The sequence below is a fragment of the Rattus rattus genome, chromosome 2 (genome assembly GCF_011064425.1).
Source record: "Rattus rattus isolate New Zealand chromosome 2, Rrattus_CSIRO_v1, whole genome shotgun sequence".
NCBI classification, from domain to species: Eukaryota; Metazoa; Chordata; class Mammalia; order Rodentia; family Muridae; genus Rattus; species Rattus rattus.
Window position 1 is genome coordinate 10139862 of NC_046155.1, and position 22373 is coordinate 10162234.

At 49.6% G+C, this 22373-nt stretch overlaps 2 protein-coding genes across 2 annotated transcripts in view; one reads left to right on the forward strand and one right to left on the reverse strand.

The window, feature by feature from the left end:
• Positions 1–7729, forward strand: part of Vwce (von Willebrand factor C and EGF domains) — a 30884-nt gene extending 23155 nt beyond the window's left edge. Inside the window, exons 16-20 of the mRNA XM_032891627.1 lie at positions 497–579; positions 1607–1697; positions 1774–1856; positions 2188–2251; positions 6952–7729. Of these exons, the coding sequence (XP_032747518.1) occupies positions 497–579; positions 1607–1697; positions 1774–1856; positions 2188–2251; positions 6952–7562 (932 nt within the window). The 3' untranslated portion in view covers positions 7563–7729. The remainder of the gene's footprint in view (positions 1–496; positions 580–1606; positions 1698–1773; positions 1857–2187; positions 2252–6951) is intronic.
• A 3719-nt stretch (positions 7730–11448) lies between these two features.
• Positions 11449–20447, reverse strand: LOC116890967 (pepsin A-5). The gene is made up of 8 exons (XM_032891629.1): positions 19805–20447; positions 18085–18202; positions 17869–17987; positions 16697–16896; positions 15057–15173; positions 12954–13098; positions 12777–12875; positions 11449–11703 (listed from the first exon to the last, which is right to left on the reverse strand). The coding sequence occupies exons 1-8, from the start codon at positions 19952–19954 to the stop codon at positions 11551–11553; spliced, it is 1101 nt and encodes a 366-aa protein (XP_032747520.1). The 5' UTR covers positions 19955–20447; the 3' UTR covers positions 11449–11550.
• Between the last annotated feature and the right edge of the window lie 1926 nt (positions 20448–22373).

Sequence of the window (22373 nt, forward strand, 5' to 3'; positions counted from 1 at the left end):
TTACCAGTATGTGAACAATTTCATCAAAGTGGTCTTCTTTACATAGAGTCTTTGGGGACATCAGGGATTGGGGATATGAGCCATGGCAGGGGCTGAGGCAGAGGTGGTGGGGGTGGGGGATGGGACTGGTCTGGACAGATGGAGTTTGTGGTTGACTAACTGGAGAGGGACAGAAACCTTGCGTGTCTCCAGCACCACCGTGAGCCTCATGGGTCATCTGCCTGTACGTCCCCCAAGGTCCTCAGTGACACCCCCACTCCATGGTATGAAGACACCGAAGCAAGACTCTGCAATGTTCTTGCTCAATCCAGCCACAGAAAGCAGTCAGCACCCATTCTGAGGATGCTTATCGCTTACCTAACCTCTGAGCTGCTTGGGGAGGTGCTGGGCCTGACCTTTGCTCTCCAGATAAACTTTCAACCTTTGCCCTGGCCAGGCACCTGACCACCGCCAGCCACCCTTCTGGCTGCTGCTCACCACATGCTCTGTTTGGCAGGCTGCACCTACACAGGCAGAATCTTCTACAACAATGAAACCTTCCCGTCAGTGCTTGACCCCTGTCTGAGCTGCATCTGCCTGGTACGCACCACCCAACCTGACCCCAATCCCCAGCATCAGCTCCTGAACTCTGGAGAAGGGTCACCCCTGGTCCTGATGGAAACCACATCCCTGCCGTCCGTCTAGCAGGATTCTTTAGCCAGGATCAGGGAGTCACTGGAAAACGCCAGCTGGTTCAGTAGCTCTGCTTCAGGGTTGCTGAACTCAGTGCATCTCACCATGTCTCGTGAGAGAAGTAGCCAGCGGAGACCAAGTCATTTCTCCTGACTTCATGGCTAGTGAGCCTTAGTATACATACTCCTGGGTCCACACTTGCACCCCAGAGCCAACCCACTGCTCAGTCTAGAAAGAGTGTTAGGGTAGTACATATTGAATTTTCATATTTGGAAAATAAAGGACGGAGTGGCACTGCTTATTATGCTGATACAGTCACTGCGTGGTGGGAGCTCCTGTGTATGGTGGCAGTATGTCCTTGGGGTGTCAGTGAGCCTCAGCCCCAGTCATGTGTGAAAAGGACACGGTCAACACATGGATTGAGAAATGCAGGGTAAACATCTCTTTGGCCTCTGAGTGACCCGTTGCCCACTGGCCCTGTATATTCTCCGTCACGTGCTTTGGGAAATGTTGCTTCTACATCCTTTCTCCTTGGTTTCTTCTTTTTTTGTTTCTTTGTTTCCCTCCTTCCTTCCTTCCTTCCTTCTTTCTTTCCTTCCTTCCTTCTTTCTTTTTTTAATGATTCTGGAGATGGAGCCTAGGAGGGTTGTACTCCAGAGCAGCACCCCAGCTCTCTCCCTCATTTTATGCTGCTGAGCTTTTCTGGTCAATGGGTCACTACTGTCACGTGACCTCTTGGATAAATCTGCCTTGTTCCTGAGAGGTTAGGAAGGACCCTAACTAAGAAAGCGTCACCCCTGTATCCCCATCCCACCATGGATGGATGGCTGATGCTGCTCTCTAGATGGGTCTGCTTTGCTGTGTGTCTCGTGCCTTCCCTAGCCTTGGATTAGCTGTCCTGACTGAGGGGCCATGTGTGCTCTGTGTCCTACAGCTGGGCTCGGTGGCCTGCTCACCTGTGGACTGTCCCATCACCTGTACCTACCCCTTCCACCCGGATGGCGAGTGCTGCCCTGTATGCCACGGTGAGTGGGAGAAGCCATCTGTGTCCAAGTCTCCTGGGAGGACCTGGGTCTCATTGTCCCGTCTCTGTCTCTGTAGACTGTAACTTCGAGGGGAGAAAGGTGGTGAATGGTCAGGTGTTTACCTTGGATGATGAGCCTTGTACCCGGTGCGTCTGCCAGGTGAGCTGGCCTGAGGGCCTGGGGCTTCCTGTCAGGCCTGCATGTTGTACATGGGACCCCAAGCAAATCTGCCCATCTTTGTGCTGTTCACATTTCATGAGCCGTCAAAGTACCTTTGTCTCTGGCCACCCATCCCTCTTTGGAAGTTCAGATGCAGGTGTCTTGCTGGCTGGCATTGTGTGTCATCCAGAGCAGGGCCCAGGTATTTGGGCCTCTCCCCAACAACGCTTTTCTGTGTGCCCCACTACTGGCACAAGAGGCCCCGGAGAGCTCTACTATTGGTCGTTGGGATCCTCTGGGTTTCCTCACCGATGTCTTTCTGCATCTTCAGCTGGGAGAGGTGAGCTGCGAGACGGTCCCTTGCCAGCCAGTCTGTACTGACCCCTCCTGCCCAGGTAAGCAAGCCTTGAGCCTGAGCTTCCCTTGTCTTCCACTGCGAAACTTGTCAGAAACATAGGCCATGCTGGGGAGCCCAGGCTCAGACAGAGTTGCTGAAGGTCACACAGGTGTGGTGGGCTGCTAGTTCTGAGCTGTTTATTAGGGAATAACACAATGTGTTGTGTTGCCTGACAACTCTATCCATCCCCCTTCTTCTTTGTCTGTGTGTGGTGCTATGGATCAAGTTCAGTACCAAAGGCTAGGCCCTGAACTATCATCCCTAGCCTCAGCCCTTCCTCAGCCCCCTTTTGAGATAGGAGTTCTTTGTTGCCAAGGCTGCCCTTAAACTCTTGATATAAGCCGTCCTCCTGCTTCAGCCTTGCAAGTGCTGAGACTGCAATCACGTGCCACCAGACTTGGCTAGACCACGTGTTCTTTATTGCACAGTTAGACAGGACACAGTGATCTGTGGTATAGCTCTGAAGTCTCGATGTGGACCACAGCTGGTTATCCAGGAAAGCTGCCCTTTATCTGTGAGACCTCAGATGTGTCTCAAATTGTGGGTAGAACGGACCCCTGTATGATAGCACTGTCAGAGCAACGACAGAGAGGTTCCTAGGTGACTGACTGACTGGTAACACACACATACGGATGCACTGGACAGAGCGTGAGTTGCAGCCTGCACAGGACAGGGTGGGACGGTGTATGCCACCATTCCACTCACAAAGGCACACAATCAACACATGAGTTGTTTACTTCTGAAAACAGCAATTGATCACGGTAACTGAAGTGGCAGAAAACAAAATGTCGGTTAAGGGGGAACCACCCTATTCTCTAGGGCACATTTTCCTACCTCAAGCTCCCTCCCTCTGTCCCTCCATTCCTCTCTTCTTTCTTCCGGGTATTCCTATCTCCATGGGCCACCTTTCTTCCCTTTCTTTGTGTCTCTTTCCCTTTCTTCCACACACCTGTAGTGTACCTCCTGTGGAAAATCCTGGGGCAACTTCTCTTTTTTCCAATCTTGTGGGCTGTGTCAGGACAGTCCACCAGACTTGGTGCACAGATGTGGTTTTTTTTTTTTTATGCTTTCAACATTTAGAAAGATGTTGGATTTCCCCACCGTGTTATGGCCAACACTGCTTCCTGGGAAGTGTCTGTTTTCCAAGATCTGCTCTGGGAAAGTACAGGACTGGGAACAGTGCTGGGAACCTCTGGGGACTTATCCACCACAGGCTCTTCTACAATGGACAGATTCTATGCCCTCAGGTTTCCAGAAACTCTGTTGCCAGCACACTTGACAGCTACTAAGAACTTGCTGGAAACACTCATTGAGGGACCCTGCCTGAGTGCTTTCAAGGGTGTTGCTCTGCTTTTCAGAAGGAGCCTGGGGAAGGAGTTCTCTTTCTTCTTTTCTTTTCAGAATTTTATTTATTTTATGTATGTGGCTGTCTTCAGATACACCAGAAGGTTTCAGATCCCATTACAGATGGTTGTGAGCCACCATGGTTGCTGGGAATTGAACTCAGGGAAAGGTCGGAGCTCTTTGAGCCTCTTTCTTTTCTTTTTTATCCTTTGCTCTCCGACATTCCTCCATGTGCAAAAACTGAGAGCCAAAGTGGATGCACGCTGAGCCAACCTCTTTTCCCGGAAATAGTCTCAGCTCTGCTCACCCCATCCTATTCCCCCAACGCATAGCTCTCTGTAAAAGGAATACCACCAGGCTAGAGAGATGACTCAGAGGTTAAGAGCACTGGACGCTCTATCAGAAGTCCTGACTTCAATTCCTAGCAACCACACAGCGGCTCACAACCATCTAAATAGGATCTGATGCCGTCTTCTGGCATGCTGGCCTATATGCAGATCGATCGCTTATACATTAAACAAATAAGTAACTAAATGGAATACTGTTTTGGTAAAAATAAAAAAGGGACATAACCGGTTTCCTCTCATCTCTGCTCCATGCTGGGCCCCTGGTACTCTCAGACCCAGGTGGTTGCTCCCTGGTGTTAGTGCTGGCACCCTAGGGCCATATAAAACTAACCTTAATTTATCTCAGCGGCGGCTGGGTCCAGTGTGGCACCATGCCACATTAGCCCAGCTATCTTCTAGCCCCAGCGGTCTCTCTGCTCCCGTTGCTAGTCGCCCTGGCCGGCCCTGGCCAGTCGGGAACTCTGGTCCCACCTACCCAGTAAAATCAGGACTCAACAAACTGGAACCCAGCAATCAGATTTATAAGTTAAATTCTCAATCTACAATACATCCACAGAATCAATTCACTGCCAGTTAATAAAGCTAGAAACCACCCACCTAGACATGGCAAAATTGACCTAGTCCACCTGATCTGGGTCATCCTGCTCCATCTTGATTTCTGCCACTTCTCCTCCTCCTCCTTCCTAGACTCCCCACCCTTGCCTGCCCTTCCTTCTCATCCAATGTTAGGCTTTGCCTTATCCTGGACCTGCCTTGCTGCATAATGACATCATCCTACAGAATACCACCACTTCATCCAAAGAGAATGGGAATTGCTTTCATCTGAAGACAAAAATAATACAAAGAAGCTGGGTGGGTGGTGGTGGTGGTGGTGGTGGTGGCGGTGGCGGTGGCGGTGGCGGTGGCGGTGGCGGTGGTGGTGATGGTGCATCCTTTAATGCCAAACTCAAAAACACATCATCACCAAAACCCAGAAGGGAGGGGAGATAAGGCACTTGCTTCAGAGCTTGATGATACAAGTTTGGTCTCCAGAACATACATAAGGGTGTGGTTCACAGGGGAAAGGGAAGATAAGAGCAAAGGAAAGAGCTGGAGGACAGCAAAGGAGAAATGAACAGAATGAAAGGCTCACCCAGGGGTTGGGGATTTAGCTCAGTGGTAGAGCGCTTGCCCAACCACTGGTTCCCAAGGTTCGGCCTGAAAAAAAAAAAAAAAAAAAAAAAAGAAAGGCTCACCCAAAGGAGGTTGATGCCCTCCCCTCTGGTATCTTGAAATTTGTCTTCTGATTTCCACAAGTATGTTGCGACACACACATGCACACGCACACACACAGGTACACGCACATGCAATGTAATAAAAATAATTTCTTCAAACACAATTCACATACCACCCAGTTCACATACTTAAAGCATGTGACTTACTGACTTTTAGCTATGTGCAGCTGTCCTCTGGAGGACTTTCAAAGCCTTCCGGTGGGCACAGCTGTATCGACCTTCCTCAGGTGACCCTTTCCTAATGTTCATTTCTCCTTTGCTGTCCACCAGCTCTTCTCTTTGCGCTTAGCTTCCTTTCCCCCTGTGAAGCACACCCCTACAGTGTGAGAGGTGGTGGGCTGGGGCTGTTATTTATTTGGTGCTGGTGGATAGCCCCTAGTTCACTGCACTTGTCTTGTGGGCATGAAGCCTGGATCAGTCCCCAGCATCACATAAATTAAGTGTAGTCGTACTTGCCTATAGTCCCAGAGCAGGAGGATCTAAAAGTTCAAGTCTACTGGGCTGGAGGCACACACCTTTAATCCCAGGAGGCAAGCAGAGCTCCGTGAGTTCAAGGCCAGCCTGAACAATGTACTAAGTTCTGAAGGGACTCTGGCCAGCTTGAGTGTGGCAGGCCTCCTTTTTCTCCTTAATTTCCTCTGTTTTGCTGAAAACCATTAGATTACATTCCTTATAGCCACCAAGGTCTAGTCCCTTATTTGGCCAATTCCTCCTCCTGAGGCTGATCACCAAGGTTGAGCTATCAAAGTAGTGAAGTCCAGCAATCAAAAGTCCCCTTTGGCTGCCCTAACTAAGATGTCAATTAAAGTTAAACAGCTCATCCTGACATGGAGTTTCCCCTTTTACCGTTATAAACATCCATTTCCCTATATGCCAAGTTTGTCTCTTCTCTACCAGAGTCAGTCCTTTCTCCTCTAAGACAAATACCTCTTTTCCCTCTCCCTAGTTCCCTCCCCCTCTCCCTCATCCTCTATCTCCTGTCTTTGTCTCTTATTGCCTGCCCACTGTTCCTCTTGGGCAAATAAATTTCCTTTGTGCTGAGAACTTGGTTTTGGGGTCCTGAGCCAATAATTTTCCTTTCAAGTTCTAGGACAGCCAAGGTTACATAGAGAGATCGTGTCTCCAAAACAAGCAAGCAAGCAAACAAACAAGTCAATAAATCATATGGAATACCAATTTTTTGGATAGCGTTAGGCTTATAGTAAAATTGAATGGAACATACAGCGTTCCTCTGTTTTCTGATTCCATTTCTCCCACTAGCCACAGTGCAGTGGCATACACGTGTGGTTATTGGTGCACCCACAGTGACCTGTCATCGATGCCTGCTGGCCAGAGGGTTTAGGCTAAACCATCCTGTGTAGTCTTGCTTCTGGCCCTCAGTCTGTTGGGATGCCCATTTTGCAAGTGGGAAAACAGTCCTAGCAATATACTCCTTCTGTATCCTTTGCTCCCTGGCACTCCTATGTGGAGGAAACTAAGACCCAAAGAGGAGACACGCTGTGCCATGTGCTTTCCAAAAGTCACACTACAAGTTTCTGGGAGGGCTGCTTTGGTGAACTGCCCTCTTCCATTCATGGTCTCTTCACAGCCTTCTGTCCATGGAGGTTGGAGGCAGCTTACAATGGTCCTCACCAGGTGCTGAGTCTCCTCTGAGAGAGAATGGTGTCTATCCCTGGAATGGCTCCTTTCAACTAGGGGAACCCTTGTGACCCTGCTTTCCCACCTCTCCCCAGATTCCCTGTTTCCTCAAGAAGAAAAGCAGCAACCCTCCCCTCATGGAGATCTTGCCAAAGCTGCACGGAACCCCCGTGGAGACACTGAAGTCCCTGTCAACTGTAGCTCCTGCCCAGGGCCCCCATCAGCGTCACCTGCAAGGCCCACGTCCCAGCTCCTGAAACTGCTCTTAAGAACAAACCTGTCTAATGTTCAGTCTGCATCCCCAGGCCCTCCAGTAGCCCAGGCCTCATCCTCACTCCTGCTGGAGCCACAGGGCACAGTCCTTGGGAAGCCTGGAGCCTCCCGGCCCAGTGAGCCCTCAGCAGGGGCACCTGTCTCTCCTGGACCGCCCACTCTACCTCCAGCCATTCTGGGGACTCCCTCATCAACTGTCACTCCAGAAAGCTCTTCCTCAACCTTCAGGGTTCAGACAGCATTTCAGTGGCCTCTGACTACCACCCGCTCGACTGAGGCAGAAACACCTTCAGTGACTGACGCTGACCTCTCAGAGACCCTCGCCTCCTCCTCGAGGCCCCAAAGACTCTCTGCAACTCTCCTGGACACCCCTAACCCTGTTCCCCAACAGTCCACGGCAGACACTTTGAAGAAGGAGGAATCTACCATCTGAGTGTATCGCAATGGCTGGGACATGCCAGATAGAGGTCTCTGCTGATGGCCTAGTATGTGCACGGCCACAGGGGTAAAATTGGTGGGGTGTGCGGAGAAGACATTAGAACAAGATGGTCCATTATAAGTCAAAGAGAGAGGCACCAGAAGAAATAACCCACCCCTGGCTTTGGACTTTTAGTCTCCAGAATTGTGAGAACATAAATTTCCATTTGACCCCCGTCCTTGTCTGTGTTGGTTCCAGTGGCCCTGGCACACTAAGCCAACAACAGTGCCCACCCTCACTCAGACAGAGCTATGCCTAGGGTGAGCCTGTCAGTGCATACTCTTGACATTGACGTCATATAACATCTATCCTAGAAATGTTTTTGGAGGGTCTGTTGTCTGTCATTGTGCTTTATTTTCAACACTGACTTCATGTAATACTCATCTCAAGAGTGTTCAGAGCATGTGTTATATCTCCCATCTCTAATTTAAACACTGGGCTGCTAAAACCTCACTCCTCACAAGTTCACAGCCCAGGGCGAGCGAGGGACAGGTGCTCAGAAGACAAGTGCACTTTTGAGTGTGAGGTCGGGATGTCAGAGGCCAGTGAAGGTGGGGGCAGGGACGGGTGAGGGAGGGCCAGAGCTTACCCTTACCACTTTTACAGCAGTAGATGCCTTCTCCTTTCTAATTCCCTACTTTTAGAATCTGGGTGGGGGTAGGGATTGTTATATTAGATTCCCTGGGAAAATCATTACAGTCAAATATTTATAGCTAATAAATGAGTAAATAAATATATTTGTTACCGTGGGATTAATAGGTCTAAAGGCAAGGAGGCTATAGGACAATAGCTTTGTGTTGCTAAGTAACCACTCAAGCAGAAGTGGGTAAGATAAGATAGAGTCATAACTACACAAGTGTCTGTGTGTAGCACCCACAGTGGCCAGCAGGTGTCAGCACTCAGCTGAGCCACACCTGTGGCTGTCTGTATGCAAAGCAATTCAATCCAGAAAGAGTTCAGCAAAGGTAAGGTCTCCTTTCTATAAGAGGTCTTTAGCTTTTGTAAAGTAATGTTACTTAGGGCATGGTGGCTCATACCTGTAATTGCAGTACTGAGGATGCTGAGGTGGATGATCAGGAGTTCAAGGCTGTCCTAGGCTACGTGATATATCTAGAAAAATAAAAAACAAGACTGGGTGTCAATGATATATACCTTAAATGCCTAGTTTGGGAGGCAGAAGCAGGCGGATCTCTATGAGTACTAGGCCAGCCTGGTTTACATAGTGAGTTTCAAGAGAGCCAGGGTTCTGTCTTGAAAACAACACCAATCCCCTCAACAACAAACAAACACCCTTCCCCCAAAACAACACCCAAAGCCAAGCAAAGATGTTTAACTTCTCCCGTTATCTTAGCCTTGGCCATTGGAGGGGGGAACAGGAGTTGGGGTACTGTGGGTGGGGTTTCATGATGACTAAGAAAAGTAGAATAAAAGTCCCCAGGAGAACTGTTTTCTGCTGTACACTGAGAGTCACTGCCCGTCTAGCTTCTGTCAGGTGCTGGTTTTAAATAGCAATAGTTCATGCTACCTGACAGGCTGTGTTCTGAAGGTCGTACAGGATTAATCCACGGTCTTCACATAAGAAGAGAGGATAACAACTCTGTTCCTGTGATGGCCACCTGCTATCATGACGCTGGAAGTGGGAAATAGGGGCAAAGGACAGATGATCGCTGGGACCATCATAGGACATGGGACCGGGTGACCCTCTTGGGTTGTCCTTTCAGAACTTGTAGCCTTTATGCACACTGTGTGTGGCCTGGAAGTCCTTCCCTGCCTCGGTATCTTCCAGTGTCATCCCTCTTGGTTTTGTTTAGTCTCCCCTGTACCTGTTCCTTGATCTGTCTCTGTGACTCATAGGCAAGCTCTACCCAGGGTGCCTCTACCCAGGGTGCAGCACAGGCTTGATGTGTAGATGGCCAGTGCCTCTGGGCTGTATGAGCAGCAGCTTTTGCAGTGTGATGAAACGGGCTCTGATTGTGACTTTACTCTTCTTGCTCCTTCTGTTCTCTGCCCATCCTGGGCTTGTGGGAAAAGCTATCCCAAACCAAACATAGCCTCTTTTGTTTTAAAAAGATTTTTAAAAGATCTACTTAAGTGTTTTGCCTGCGTGTACGTACACAGTGTACGTACATGGTGCCCACAGAGGTCAGAGGAAGATATTGGAGCCTCAGGAATTAGACTTACAGACGGTTGTGAGCTACCATGTGGGTTCTGGGAACCGAACCCAGGTCCTCTGTAAGAGCAACAAGGGCTCTTACCTGCTCTCCAGCCCATAAGTATGCCAAAAGTTGACAGTCCAGATCAAGAGTTCTAATAGCTGTGCTCCCCAGAAACTAACAACCTTTTTCTTTATTTGGGGCAAGGACTGGGGATTGAACCTGGTGCTTTGCTTATCCCAGCCAAAGTCCCAGCCCCAGTCCTCCTTTTACCCTTGTCTTTAAAGGTTTTATTTCTTTGTGTGTGTGTGTGTGTGTGTGTGTGTGTGTGTGTGTGTGTGTGTGTGTGTGTGTGCGCAGATATCAGATCCCTTGGAGGTGGAATTCAGTTGTTTGTGTGCTGGGATCTGAATTCTGGTCCTCTGACAGAACAGTAAGCTAAGCCATCTCTCCAGTTTCTCTTTTACCTCTTGCCTAGAGACAGGTTATCACTAGGTTACCCATGCAGGCCTTGAACTCACTATGTAGCCCAGGCAGGCCTTCAGCTTGTGGATTCTCCTGCCTCAGCCTCTCCAGGTGCCTGGCCTGTGCCACCAGGCCCAACATCCAGAACCTGTTTTTAATTATACTTTAAGCAACTTTCTGAGCAAGGAGGGGGATAGAGGAAGAGTCAGTTCAAGTCCTCTTCTCTGTCTAGAACATCTCATACTTTATGACTAATATCCACTTATAAGTGAGTATATACCATGCATGTCCTTTTAGGTCTGGGTTACCTCACTCAGGATGATATTTTTTAGTTCCGTCCATTTGCCTGCTGGCACATATTCTCCATGTCCCTTATCTGCAGATCCATCTAGCTGTCTCTGCGTGGGCCGCCAGGTCTTATTTATGTGAGGTCATCTAGACCACCCTACAATTCAAGCTACCCTCATCTTTCCTCTGCAACCTGGGAAGCACAGTTGGGTACTTTTATCTGTGATTACTCTTTATCCCAGACCCATGGCTCTAAAGAACACTGTCAATCTACCTCCAGGTCGTAGATGAGACCATCTGACCAAGCAGAGCCAATCACAGAATCTCTTTCTCCACTGCCCAAGATATTTGGTCCAGGATGGATACACCACTCCAGGTGGACCAGCCAAGAGTCCTCTTGCTATGCTAGGAATTTTTTTTACCTGTGTCTTTCCTGATCAGATACCTTTGGATGTGGAATCCTGGTACTCACTGACCTCAAAGCACAACAGAAGGAAGCCGGGAGGCAGAGAATCAAAGGGGAAGAGAGGAGGGCACATATACGTTGGCTTTCAGGCCTCTGGTTATTCTCTGTTCTCTTCTGCACCTTCCTTGAGTCAGTCCTAAAGGCTTTCTCTTCATTCATGCCGGCTTCTCTCACCATGGATACTTCATGGTGGAGTCATGCTTCCTAACATTCTGAAGACTGAGGCAGGAAGAAGCATGCTGAAAGTTTGAGATCTACCTAGACTTCAGTAGTGAGCTCTAGGCTAGCCTGAGCTACAGAGTGAGAGACCCTGACTCAAAAACTAATTCCAACATATCTCATTAACCCAGAGAGAGAGAGAGAGAGAGAGAGAGAGAGAGAGAGAGAGAGAGAGAGAGAGAGAGCGCAGACATTAGTATCAATGGTTTTACGAATGCAATCTTTATTTCTTACACAGAACAGGGTCTTGCAGAGCTCCTCCTAGCCTGGGGTCAGCTTCCTGGATGAAATGACCCGTACTCAATTTGTGTTGAGGGGTGTGCCTGGCCATTTCCTGAAGGAGGCCCAGCACTCATGCAGCAGGAGCCAGACCAATCCTGTTATTTGCCCGATCGAACACGGTGAAGTACAGCCTCAGGAAAACATCCCCCAGCACCCACAACTCAGGGTCTGGCGGGTCATCTGTGCTTTCCTCAAAGTTGCTTCGGCAATTGTGTGAATGATCCTAGAAAAGAAGGGCGACAGATGAACTCAGCCCCTGGCTGTCCAGCTTCTTCCTTTTTTCCTTTTGAGCCCAGGTGTTGTCAAATTGCCCAGTTGTCTTCGCACATCCTATGTAGCTGAGGGCAACCTTGAATTTCTGATCTTTCTACCTCGGCCTCCCAAGTGTGAGGTTTATGTAGTGTTGGGGACTGACCTCAGGGTTTCCTATATTCCAGGCAAGCATTCTACCAGCTGAGCTGCACCCCCAGTCCTGCCACTTAGCTGTGGTCCTCCTTTCATGGAACCGTATGGCTCTTTCTGGCTGCTGCAGAAGTGGCTTATATGGCCTGGAGAAGAACTACTGTTGCCCCCACTGCTAGAGTCTCTGCTAGAGTCACCCTCATAGACTCCCTGGAGCCTGCCCCATCCCACACAGCCACTGACTTCCATTCCTTCTCTTCAGTCCTCTCTCCCCAGCTTTTACCATGCCCGATCTCCAGGCCAACCTATGCCTCTCCCCACCCCCTCTCCCACCTTTTCCTCACTCCATCCACCTCCAATTACTTCCCTTTCTCAGTGAGAGTCAAGAACCCACCCTTAGGTCCTTGTTATTTAGCTTCTTTGGGTCTGTGGGTTGTAGCAGGGTTATCCTGTACTTTATGGCTAATGTCCACTTATAAGTGAGTATATACCGTGCATGTCCTTTTACGTCTGGGTTACTCACTCAGGATGATATTTTCTAGTTCCATTCATTTGCCTGCTGGCACACTCTCCTCCATGTCCCTTATCTGCAGATCCATCTAGCTGTCTCTGCATGGGCCACCAGGTCCTATTTACCAGACCACCCTACAATTCAAGCTACCCTCATCTTTCCACTGCAACCTGGAAACAGTGGTGCCTTGCTGATCCCTCGATGTTTATGGGAGGAGGAAGAAACACCACTCTGGATTTTGAAGATGGTTTTGTGGGCCTGGCTTGCCCTGTTGGTGGGAATCAGCAGCACCTGTAATTGCGCATCCTTACCACCAGGGTGCACCTTCCTCTCCCACAGAAGCCAAACCTGGTAAAGAACATCCCCACTACAGGACTCCTCACCTTTCGGATGTAGGCACTGGCTGGCACTGGGTAGGTCACACTGTTGATGGTGAAGACAATGTCAGGTAGGGTGTTGATGGTGTCACACTTGAGGAAGTACTGTCAAAGAGGGGTTGGCTGCTGGTTAGTACTGTGGGGAAAACCCAGAGTGGCCTTCTCATATGACCCTTTCTTTACCTCGCCATCACCAGAAGCCTTGGCACCAATGAGGTTCTGGATGGTAAGGATTGAGCTTCGGGGGCCGGTCACCAAGGAGGTCCCTGTATCCATGATACCTTGGCAGCCACCATCACAGGCAATGATCTCCCCGTTCATGGAGATGCTGAGAGGCAGGGGCCAAAATAAACAGCAGGATCACCACCACGCAGTAACACACTCCCCTTCCCTGACTTCCAAACAGCCGGCCAGCTCTCCACACCCACCCTCTCGCATGGCCGCTTTACCCTTTCTGATTTATTTGTTTTTTTTTGTTTTTTTGTTCTTTTTTTTGGAGCTGGGGACCGAACCCAGGGCCTTGCGCTTCCTAGGCAAGTGCTCTACCGCTGAGCTAAATCCCCAACCCTGATTTATTTGTTTAGACCAAAGGTTCTTAGCAGGTTTTCTGAGCTGATCTCCAATGTCTGAGCTCAGATGACTCCTCTGTTTCAGCCTCCCTAATTGCTGGGACTACAGCTGGATACCACCACATTTAGCTTTCCTTTCTGCTTGTTTGCCTGTCTGTTTTGAGACAAGGTCTTACGTAGCCCAGACTGACGTCAAACTCATTTCTAGCGAAGGATGACCTTTGCTTCTCAGGTGCTGGGATTAGAGGTGTGGCCCCGTCACACACACCTGTTTATTGAATGCTGGGGGTCAAACCCAGGGTCTCCCACATACTAGTCAAGCAGTCTACGAACTGTGCTGTATCCCCAGTGCCATCCTTTCAGTAATCGAATGAACTGGGCTGTTTCTAGCCTCAGGGCCTTTGTGTATTACCCTTTGCTTGGCTGGTTTCTCATCATCTCCTAAGTTCCAGCCTAATTATCACCTTTTCCAGCTGCAGATTCAATCCAGTCCCTCTCTTGGTTCCTATACTCATTTTTAGCAAGCAGTGGGGTGGTGACTCACTATTGGACTCTCTGGTTATGTATCCACATGCGCACTACTGGACGATATGGTCACTGAGTGCCTCCCTCAGGCACCTCATACAATGATCCTCAACAAACGTGTGAATGAATGAATGAATGAATGAATGAATGAATTGAGGAATGAAATGAACAAGGGACACTTGTGCCTGACCGACTCCACAGCTTTGGAATGAGGGTAGGTGCCTGTGGGCATCAGACACTGCAGCAGGGAGAAGAGCAGCCATTTGCTGCAGAAGAGGCCATCTCTCTAGCAGACTGCCTCGATGTTGATGCTCCTGTCCAGGCAGCACCCCAGGAAGCCCACACAGATGGCCAGGCTGCTGATGTCCTTGAAGGACGTTTAAGCTTCCATCTGGTGACTCTGTGAGAGTCTGTTCAGTTTTTACCCTCATGTGTTCAGGTACGCCAGGTCCCCAGGTACTCGCCTGCTGCCTGGCTAAGACATGTACTCGTGGCTCTCAGATCAGCAGATGGAGGCTTGCGTCTGCTTCTGTCTGTTCTCTGGTGTGATAACTTACTGTGGGCCCAGGACTTTACCTGCTTAGGACAGGAAGCCCCAAGTCCTGGGCAAACCATGGTGGTGCTCACTCCGCTGCCTCCGTTCAGTCTTAGAACACCAATCCCTAGCCCCAGTTTCACTTTAGGGTTTTCAGACCACACTTCCCACCCATCCCACTCTACACGGGCCTTTTCCAGAGACTCCTGACCATCCAGGTCTGTAGATTTCCTGCCCTTCAATTAGCACTGGAGACCCTGGCCTGACCTTCTCTGGTGGCGATTTTGCTGAGGTGACCTTGACGGGTTACAAGTGTGGCTTCCAGGGCTATATCTATGGTGTCAGAGAATGGATGTCTGTGTGTCTACATGTCATGTGCAGGTCTGTTTCTGTGTGACTGTCTTGTGATTCCATGTGTCAGTACATGTCAGAGACCTTGTGTGTGATTGTATGTGTAGATGCTGTCATATATGGACATGGGCCTATGTTTCTGTTTCTGTGTCTCTGTCTCTCTGTCTCTTTCTCTGTCTGTCTGTCTGTCTCTGTCTCTGTCTCTGTCTCTCTCTCTCTCTCTGTGTGTGTGTGTGTGTGTGTGTGCACGTGTGTGTGTACGTGTTGGAGGTAGCCTCCAGGGGCAGGAATCAGGCATGTGCTTACCTGTCCACAGCTAACTGCCAGTAGCTGGGCTTGGACACTGGTACCCAGTGGAGCTCTCCATGGTAATAGGAGGGGTCCACCCCACCTAGCATCAGCACGCTGCCCTTTTCATCCTTGCTGGAGGGAAGAAGAGGAGGAAGGCTTACCGCCCGGTGGAGACAGATCAGCACAGCTGCTGCTGCTGTCACTGCTTGGCATTCCTGGTGTGCCCGGCCACACCCACACAGCCCCGCCCAGCAGCCCTCCTCAGGTGCTCCATTATTCATGGACAGGGAAAGTGAGGGAAGAAGGACCATGTTACACAGCTCATGAGTGGCAAAGCCAAGGTCCCAATGTGGATAATTGGCTACAGAATTGAACTCTGGACACCCAACCATTCTGTGGAGCACTCAGGCTCGGGCGCCCTGGAAACTAGAGCGACTTTATGATTGTGCCCAGAAGGGTGTGGATTCCACTTGTCTAGGTTGTTATTTTTCCAGAATCCTAAGGCCTAGGGTACCTAAGGGTGTGCTTTCCAGCTCACTCTGGGCTAGCTTCATCTCAGCGAGCCCTGCCCCCACCTCAGGCCTGTTGGTTCTCTCTGCCTGATACATTGCTGTCACAGACACAGTTACTAGCTGAGGTCTCTTTTCCTTTGTTTACTACCTTCTTGTCATCTGTATACACACACCCCTTTTTGTGTATCCTCCCACAAACTGTATACAGAGTGGCACTCAGGGCTTAACAGCTGTTTAGTAAGAAATAGTTGAAGGAATCATTGTGGAGCAGACTCAAGTGTTCCCAAGGCCCAGAGAAAGACTGACCCACTTGCTTAATGCTAGAGCTGTTTAGTCATGCTAGAGTGCTGGGATTCCTAGGACTCAGGTTCCTGAAGAGCCCAGAGCCATAAACATATACAGACAGACACAGACACAGACACAGACACAGACAAAGACACAGACACAGACACATAGACACAGACACAGACATAGTCATAGACAGACACAGACACAGACACAGACACAGACACAGACATAGTCATAGACAGACACAGACACAGACACAGACAGATCCCATTCTCACATGTGGGATCAACTCCCACTTTTGGTGGGGAAGAGACAAGTATCAACAGGACCCTGTCTCCTGTGTTTTGCCTTCTCCCTTGTCTTCCAGATCCTCAGTCCCTCAGCGATTCAGTGTAGCTGAAGAGATGATGGACTGATGACCATCATGGGGAAGAATCCTGAGGGCTGAACTTGAGTCTGCTTCTCTCAGCACTAGACTGGGTCATCTTGGGCAAAGCCCTTCTCAGAGTCTTGGTTTCTTTATCTCTGACTGAAGAGATGGGACTAAAGGAGTCAGCAAGTTCTCCTTGGAGGGTCTGGCAGTCAGCACTGGAGGCTCTGCACACTGGGAGGCATTTTCTTTACTGATGGCTCAATGCCACTGCTACTGTGCAAAAGCAGCCTCAGGCAAGACGGAAACAAATGTGCCAATGAAACTCTATTTACAGAAACAGATGATGGGCCAGATTTGGTGTCCAGGCCATAGCAAGCAGACACCTAGACTAGACTATGTCTAAAGAACCTTCAGATCTGAGAGTCAACAATGTTTAATGCAACTGACAGCCTAGAAAAAGGGCTGAGCTGGCACAGGCTCACCTGCTCAAGTAGAAGGCAAAGAGATTCTGGGGGATGAGGCCCTGTATCCACAGGTTGTCAAAGACAGGCGTGACTCCCTGAAGACCAAGGTTGGGGTATCCCAGCCCCAGGATACCATCAAAGACAGCATGTTCCATGAAATGGCCAGGTTCTTCCAGGCTCAGGCCAAATGCCTGGGCCACAACTGTGAGGTCCCCAATCTGTGAGAGAAGAGGGTGTCCTCAGATAAGGCTCTGAGACGGGAGCTATAGTATGGCTGGGCTTGGGGTGGGAAGATGGTCTGACCCGACAGGTATGACTGAGTCCTGGCCCTGCCTGAGGCTGCTTGGATATGAATCCCAGGCAGAACTGGGATCACTAAGTGTCCTTAGCTGGTCTGGAACTTGCTATGTGGACCAGGCTGGCTTTAAATTCACAGAGCTCTGCCTGCCTCTGCCTTTTGGAATGCAATCATTAAAGGCCTGTGCCACTATGCCTGATTAAGCTACCAGGGTTCTTAGAAATATTCGGACTGGGAAAATTGTGTGTGTGTGTGTGTGTGTGTGTGTGTGTGCTTGCGTGCACGTGTGTGTTCATTCTCTTATATTTTTGGTTGTGAGCCTAGCCTTTAACGGCTGAGCCATCTCTCCAGCCCGTGTGTGTTCATTCTCAAAAGCCTCCAAGGCCTCTCAGGTAACTGTCTTTTGATGGGACATGGCTCTCCTGAATCTGTGCTCTGCTTTTTCTGCTTGGGAGCTCAAGGCCCGTTGGTTACTCCCAGAGGCCTAAACCACTAGCTGTCCCCTGAGACTTCCTACCTGCCTACTTCTTCTAAGTCACTTTCCAGCTCTTCGGATGACCAGCTGTGTGACCTTGGACAAGGCATTGGCTCCTTCTGTTCACTTGCCTGTGGAATGAAGCTCTAACAATATCTGCCTTGGGCTTATTGGGAAGACTAATGGAGTTATTTTGAGGAATGTGCATTATTTTTTACACAACTCTTTCTCCTTGCTACTGGCAGGATCTTGTGCTCCTCTTTGGGAGCCTCGGACACCTGTGTAGCTGGAAGGATTCACTTGTGGAGGACCCACCAGGTGTGTGGCCAGATGGAGCAGAAGGGTCCTCCCAGATGACCCTTCGGCAGTGTTCTCTCCCAGAGCCAGCCGCATGGCAGCCTCTGCCTCCCGGCTTACCTTGACAGTGTCATAGGCAAGAAATCCAGACATCTCTCCTGAGCCATAGGCAACATTCACAGGTCGGCCTGAGACCAGGAAAGTGGACGACCGAAGAGGGTTGAAGACTTTGTGGTGAGCTGCAGGACATGGACACGAGGGGACCCTTAGGCATGCTGGGATATGAAGTGACTGAAGGCAGGGCATGGGTGGGGGAGGTCAGCTCAGAGTGCTCACCGCAGGCTGGGCTGGAGCAGTAGATGGATGGTACCCACAGGTCTGAAGAACCAGTATCCAAGACAACCTTGAACTCCTGAGGGGGCGTGCCAATGCTGATGGTGCCGATGTAGACCAGCTGCAGAAAAAAGGGCTGTGGCTAGGGCCAGGCCAGCCTAGCTGCCGTGCCTGTCTCCTGGATTCTGGGGTGCCTGTCTCCAGAGCATTCTCCGCACTGCTAAGCCTCTGCTCAAACCTTTTAGGAACACTTCATCCTCTCCCAAACGTCTTAAATTCTTTCCACCCGTGAGGGTCCAGCTCCACCAGGCAGCCTTCTGGGTCACTCCAGGCCCCTGTGCTCTTTGCTTTCTACAAAGTCAAAATAGTTACTATCAAGACCACTCAGTCCTTTTTTTTTTTTTTAAAAAGATACATTTATTTTATTTATATAAACATAGGAGCCCTTTATAGATGGTTATGAGCCACTATGTGGTTGCTGGGAATTGAACTCAGGACCTCTGGAAGAGCACTCACTCATGCTTTTAACCCCTGAGCCATCTCTCCAGCCCCAATCAGTCCTTTCATTGGGCATTTGTTTACACTTCCCCACCTATTGCCTTTTCTTCCCCCTTTCTTTTTGATAGGTCTCACTATGTAGCTCGGGCTAGCCTCAAACTCATGATTCTCCTGCCTCAGTCTGTAAGAAGCTAGGCTTAGTCAGGTGTGGCAGTGCACACTTCTGATACAGGCATGCAGGAGGTAGAGCGGGTGGATCTCTGTGAGTGGGAGGACAGCCACATAGCAAATTCCAGGCCAGCTAGAGTTACACAGTCTTGAAAAAAAAAAAAAAACCCAAAGAAAGAAAGAAACTAGGTTCTGCTCGTCAGACATGACAGCATCTTGCTGGTTGGCCCAGCGTCCAGCCCATCTCAGAACTCACTCTGCTCATTGGTTGAAATCTGAGTCTGCCAGTGGGATACCTAACTTGATTTGCAATTGGATTTGCCGGCCTTGGGTTAGATACAGCTCATCCTTGTTTGGGGCCTAGGGATTCATCTCGGGAAAAAAAAAACAAAACACAACAATAGTCCAGGTACGCAGTGACTTCCCTTGGCATAGAACAGGACAGGATGTCTGTGTGGTAGTAACTGGTCATTGCTGGGTTCAACCAGTCAGCACAGCTCCAGATGGAGTAGGGATGAGGAACAGTGGGGGACACAGGTCCCTGTTCCTCACCCATTTTCCTTTCGTGTGTGTGTGTGTGTGTGTGTGTGTGTGTGTGTGTGTGTGTGTTGTGTATGTGCAGGTGCAAATAGAGGCCAGAGGAGGACACTGGGCATCCTGATCTGTGACTCTCCACCTTATTCTTTTGGGATAGGCTCTCTCACTGAGCGTGGAGCTAGGCTGGCAGGCTACAAACCCCAGCTACTCTCCTGTTTCTGCTCCCACAGCAGGTGACACAGAGGGGTGTGTGTGTGTGTGTGTGTGTGTGTGTGTGTGTGTGTGTGTGTCTACATCCAGTTCGTATTTTATGTGATTTTATGTGAATGTTAGGGATTTGAGCTGAGGTCCTCACACTTGAGCAGCAGGTGCTCTTAGCTGCTGAGCCAGCTCAGCCCCTGCTCTCTACCCTTTCTGACTTTAGGAACCTCAGCCCCAATTCAGTATTCTTCAGAGGGGCCACAGTGCTAGGCAAAAGCCCTAGGGGGCGCTCGGGAGCCCCAGCTCCCGTCACACTTACGTCTAGGTAGTTCCTCATAGGCTCATAAGTTACTGATGGGTTCCTGCGCTGCTCAAGAAGCACGTGGGCACGGCTGCGAGGGAACTTCTCCAGGTAATCCTTCAGCATGTGGCTTTCCCGCAGGTTTTCTCGCATGGACTTAATCTTCATCAGGGGGATTCTTTAAATGAGCATCCGGAAGGAAATTAAGTGAGAGATCGCGGAGCCGTGGGGCCCCAAGAGGCGACTCCCGGGGACCACACCTTGCATTGCAACTGCACAGTGGTTTTCCAAAGAAGATAGATCACAGTGAGAAGACAATGGCAGGGTGCCTGGTTTCCAGGCTCTGGTATTCGCTTTCGAGCCGGCCACGGGGCCGTTCTGAACCTTTCAGCTTCCCTTTCTGTAAAGAAGATAGGATAATAACTCGCTTCACGTTGACTGCTCAGGGTGGCGGTGATGGACCGCTGGTGATGGAACATCTACCATCTGTCCTAACACTCTTCCCAGTATTGTCTTTCTCAAAGTGGCCAGAGAGGAAGGGTGGAAGATGGGACATTTCTACTCCAAAGCCCCTTTCCTTGTGACTCAGCTTTGGTCACCATGATGGTTACCAATCAAAGCTACGCCTAGGAAGAAGCGCCACCCCCTTTTGACTTTTCATTTTGAGACAGGGTCTTATGTATTCTGGGCAGCATCAGACTTGATATATAATTGAGGATGACCTTACACTTTTATCATCTGGTCTCTATCTTTCAAAAGCTGACATTACAAGCAGAAACCACTGCACGCAGGTGGAAGCAGCCCTCAAACCCACCTTGTTTCAATCAGAAGTGAGGAATGAGAGAAAAATGGGAAATGCCAGGGAGCTAAAGTGAGAAATGATGAGGCCTGAGCCCAAAGAGAGAGAGAGAGAGAGAGAGAGAGAGAGAGAGAGAGAGAGAGAGAGAGAGAGAGAGAAATAGAGGTCTGTGGACACAGAGACTCTCAGAGAGGTGGTGGTGGACAGATGGATGGATGGACAGACAGACATGCTGAGAGAGGTCTAAAAGACAACATAGAAGCTATACCCCTAAAGCTGCACTGAAGGATTTTGGTGAGAGACGTCACACAGACCATGATGTGACTTGTGCTCTTGGAGTTGGGTGACCCTGTATGCCTGCCCCAAGACTTCTGGGCCTTCCGGTGTTCCTGGCAAACTATCACTGATGAATGGACATCTGAAGGTTATGAAGGCCAGGGGGGGATTTCATTTCCTTCTTCACTGTAGGATAGGCATGGGATAAGAGGGTCAGACAGTTTTACAGGAGTGAGAAAGAGGCCAGGCTGATAGCACTCAGTTTATACTTACTTGACCAAGCACTCTGAGAGGGCCACAAGCCCGAGGACCCAAAGCCACTTCATGATCCTTTCCCAGGCTAAGGTGCTAGGGAGAAGCTCTGGGCCTGAAGCTGTGTGGAGAACTGCTTATTAAGTACGTCTGGCCTGCTCTAATCAGACCCTGGAGGGCCACTAATGGGGCCTGATAAGAAATGCAAACCTCCCCGATAACATCTTTACCCTGGTCAGGAGAGGAAAGGGCTAAACTTTCTCAGAATCTAGGGAGTTTTCGTGGCTGTGAACGTAGCACCAAGTCACCTGATTTTACAGAGTGGGGAGACGCCTGCTATCTCGGTGATAAAGACCCTGTGGATAAAGTGACAAAGGTAAGTGCTAGGTGCCTTTCTGCTGGTCAGATCCCACCAGTTACTAAGTGGCCTGTGACGTGTACTCTGCTGTCCTCATTAGAGAGTGGGTTACTGGGAGGTACAGAAGGCCTGGTCTGACACCCTCAGTTTGCTACCCAGGGCCCATGTGGTGGGAAGATAGAACTGACTTGCTTAAGCAGTTTTTAACCTCCATACGCCTCCGTGGTAATTCCAGAGGCACCCCCACCCACATAAAACACACACAAATAGATCAGTAAATGTAAAAATGCATCCATGATAAATGGAAGACTTTTAAAAAGTTTATTTTTCTTCAGAAACCAACAGATAGGCAGTTAGTCCCTGCCTTCATGGACTTTTCAGCCTGGGGCAAGATGGGCCTGCTCAGGACCTAGGAGGCAAAGTGGGTAGTCTGGGTGGCCATGGTGGGCATGGTGCTACATTGTCTTACCACAAGGAGGCAGTCTCGAGCCAGCTCTGACTTGCCAATGCCAGGCTGGAAGGAAGCCATGGTGCCAAGTTGGCCACATTTTCGAGAGAAGTCAAAGCCTGGTTTTTTTTTTTATTTTTTTATGTGAAATTCCTGCTTTTTAAATGTTAGCAGCTCGGATATTATGATGCAGGTACTTCACAAACTGTCCCTGGCTCCTAAACCCCTCCCTGCAAGTGAGAAGATACTCTTCATCCCAGAGGGTGCAGCAGGACACCACGCAGAATCTGTTAACCTTAGCTTTTACCCTTTCTGTTCTGCCACATTTTGACGTTCTTGTTGAGGAAGCCGTGACAAAGTCTCCTTAGAAAAGCAAATGGACAGAGTTTGGGGACGGGAAACTTACCAACTGATGAGGGTCCCTATAGTGCTGCAGACCTGGAAGCCCGCCAAT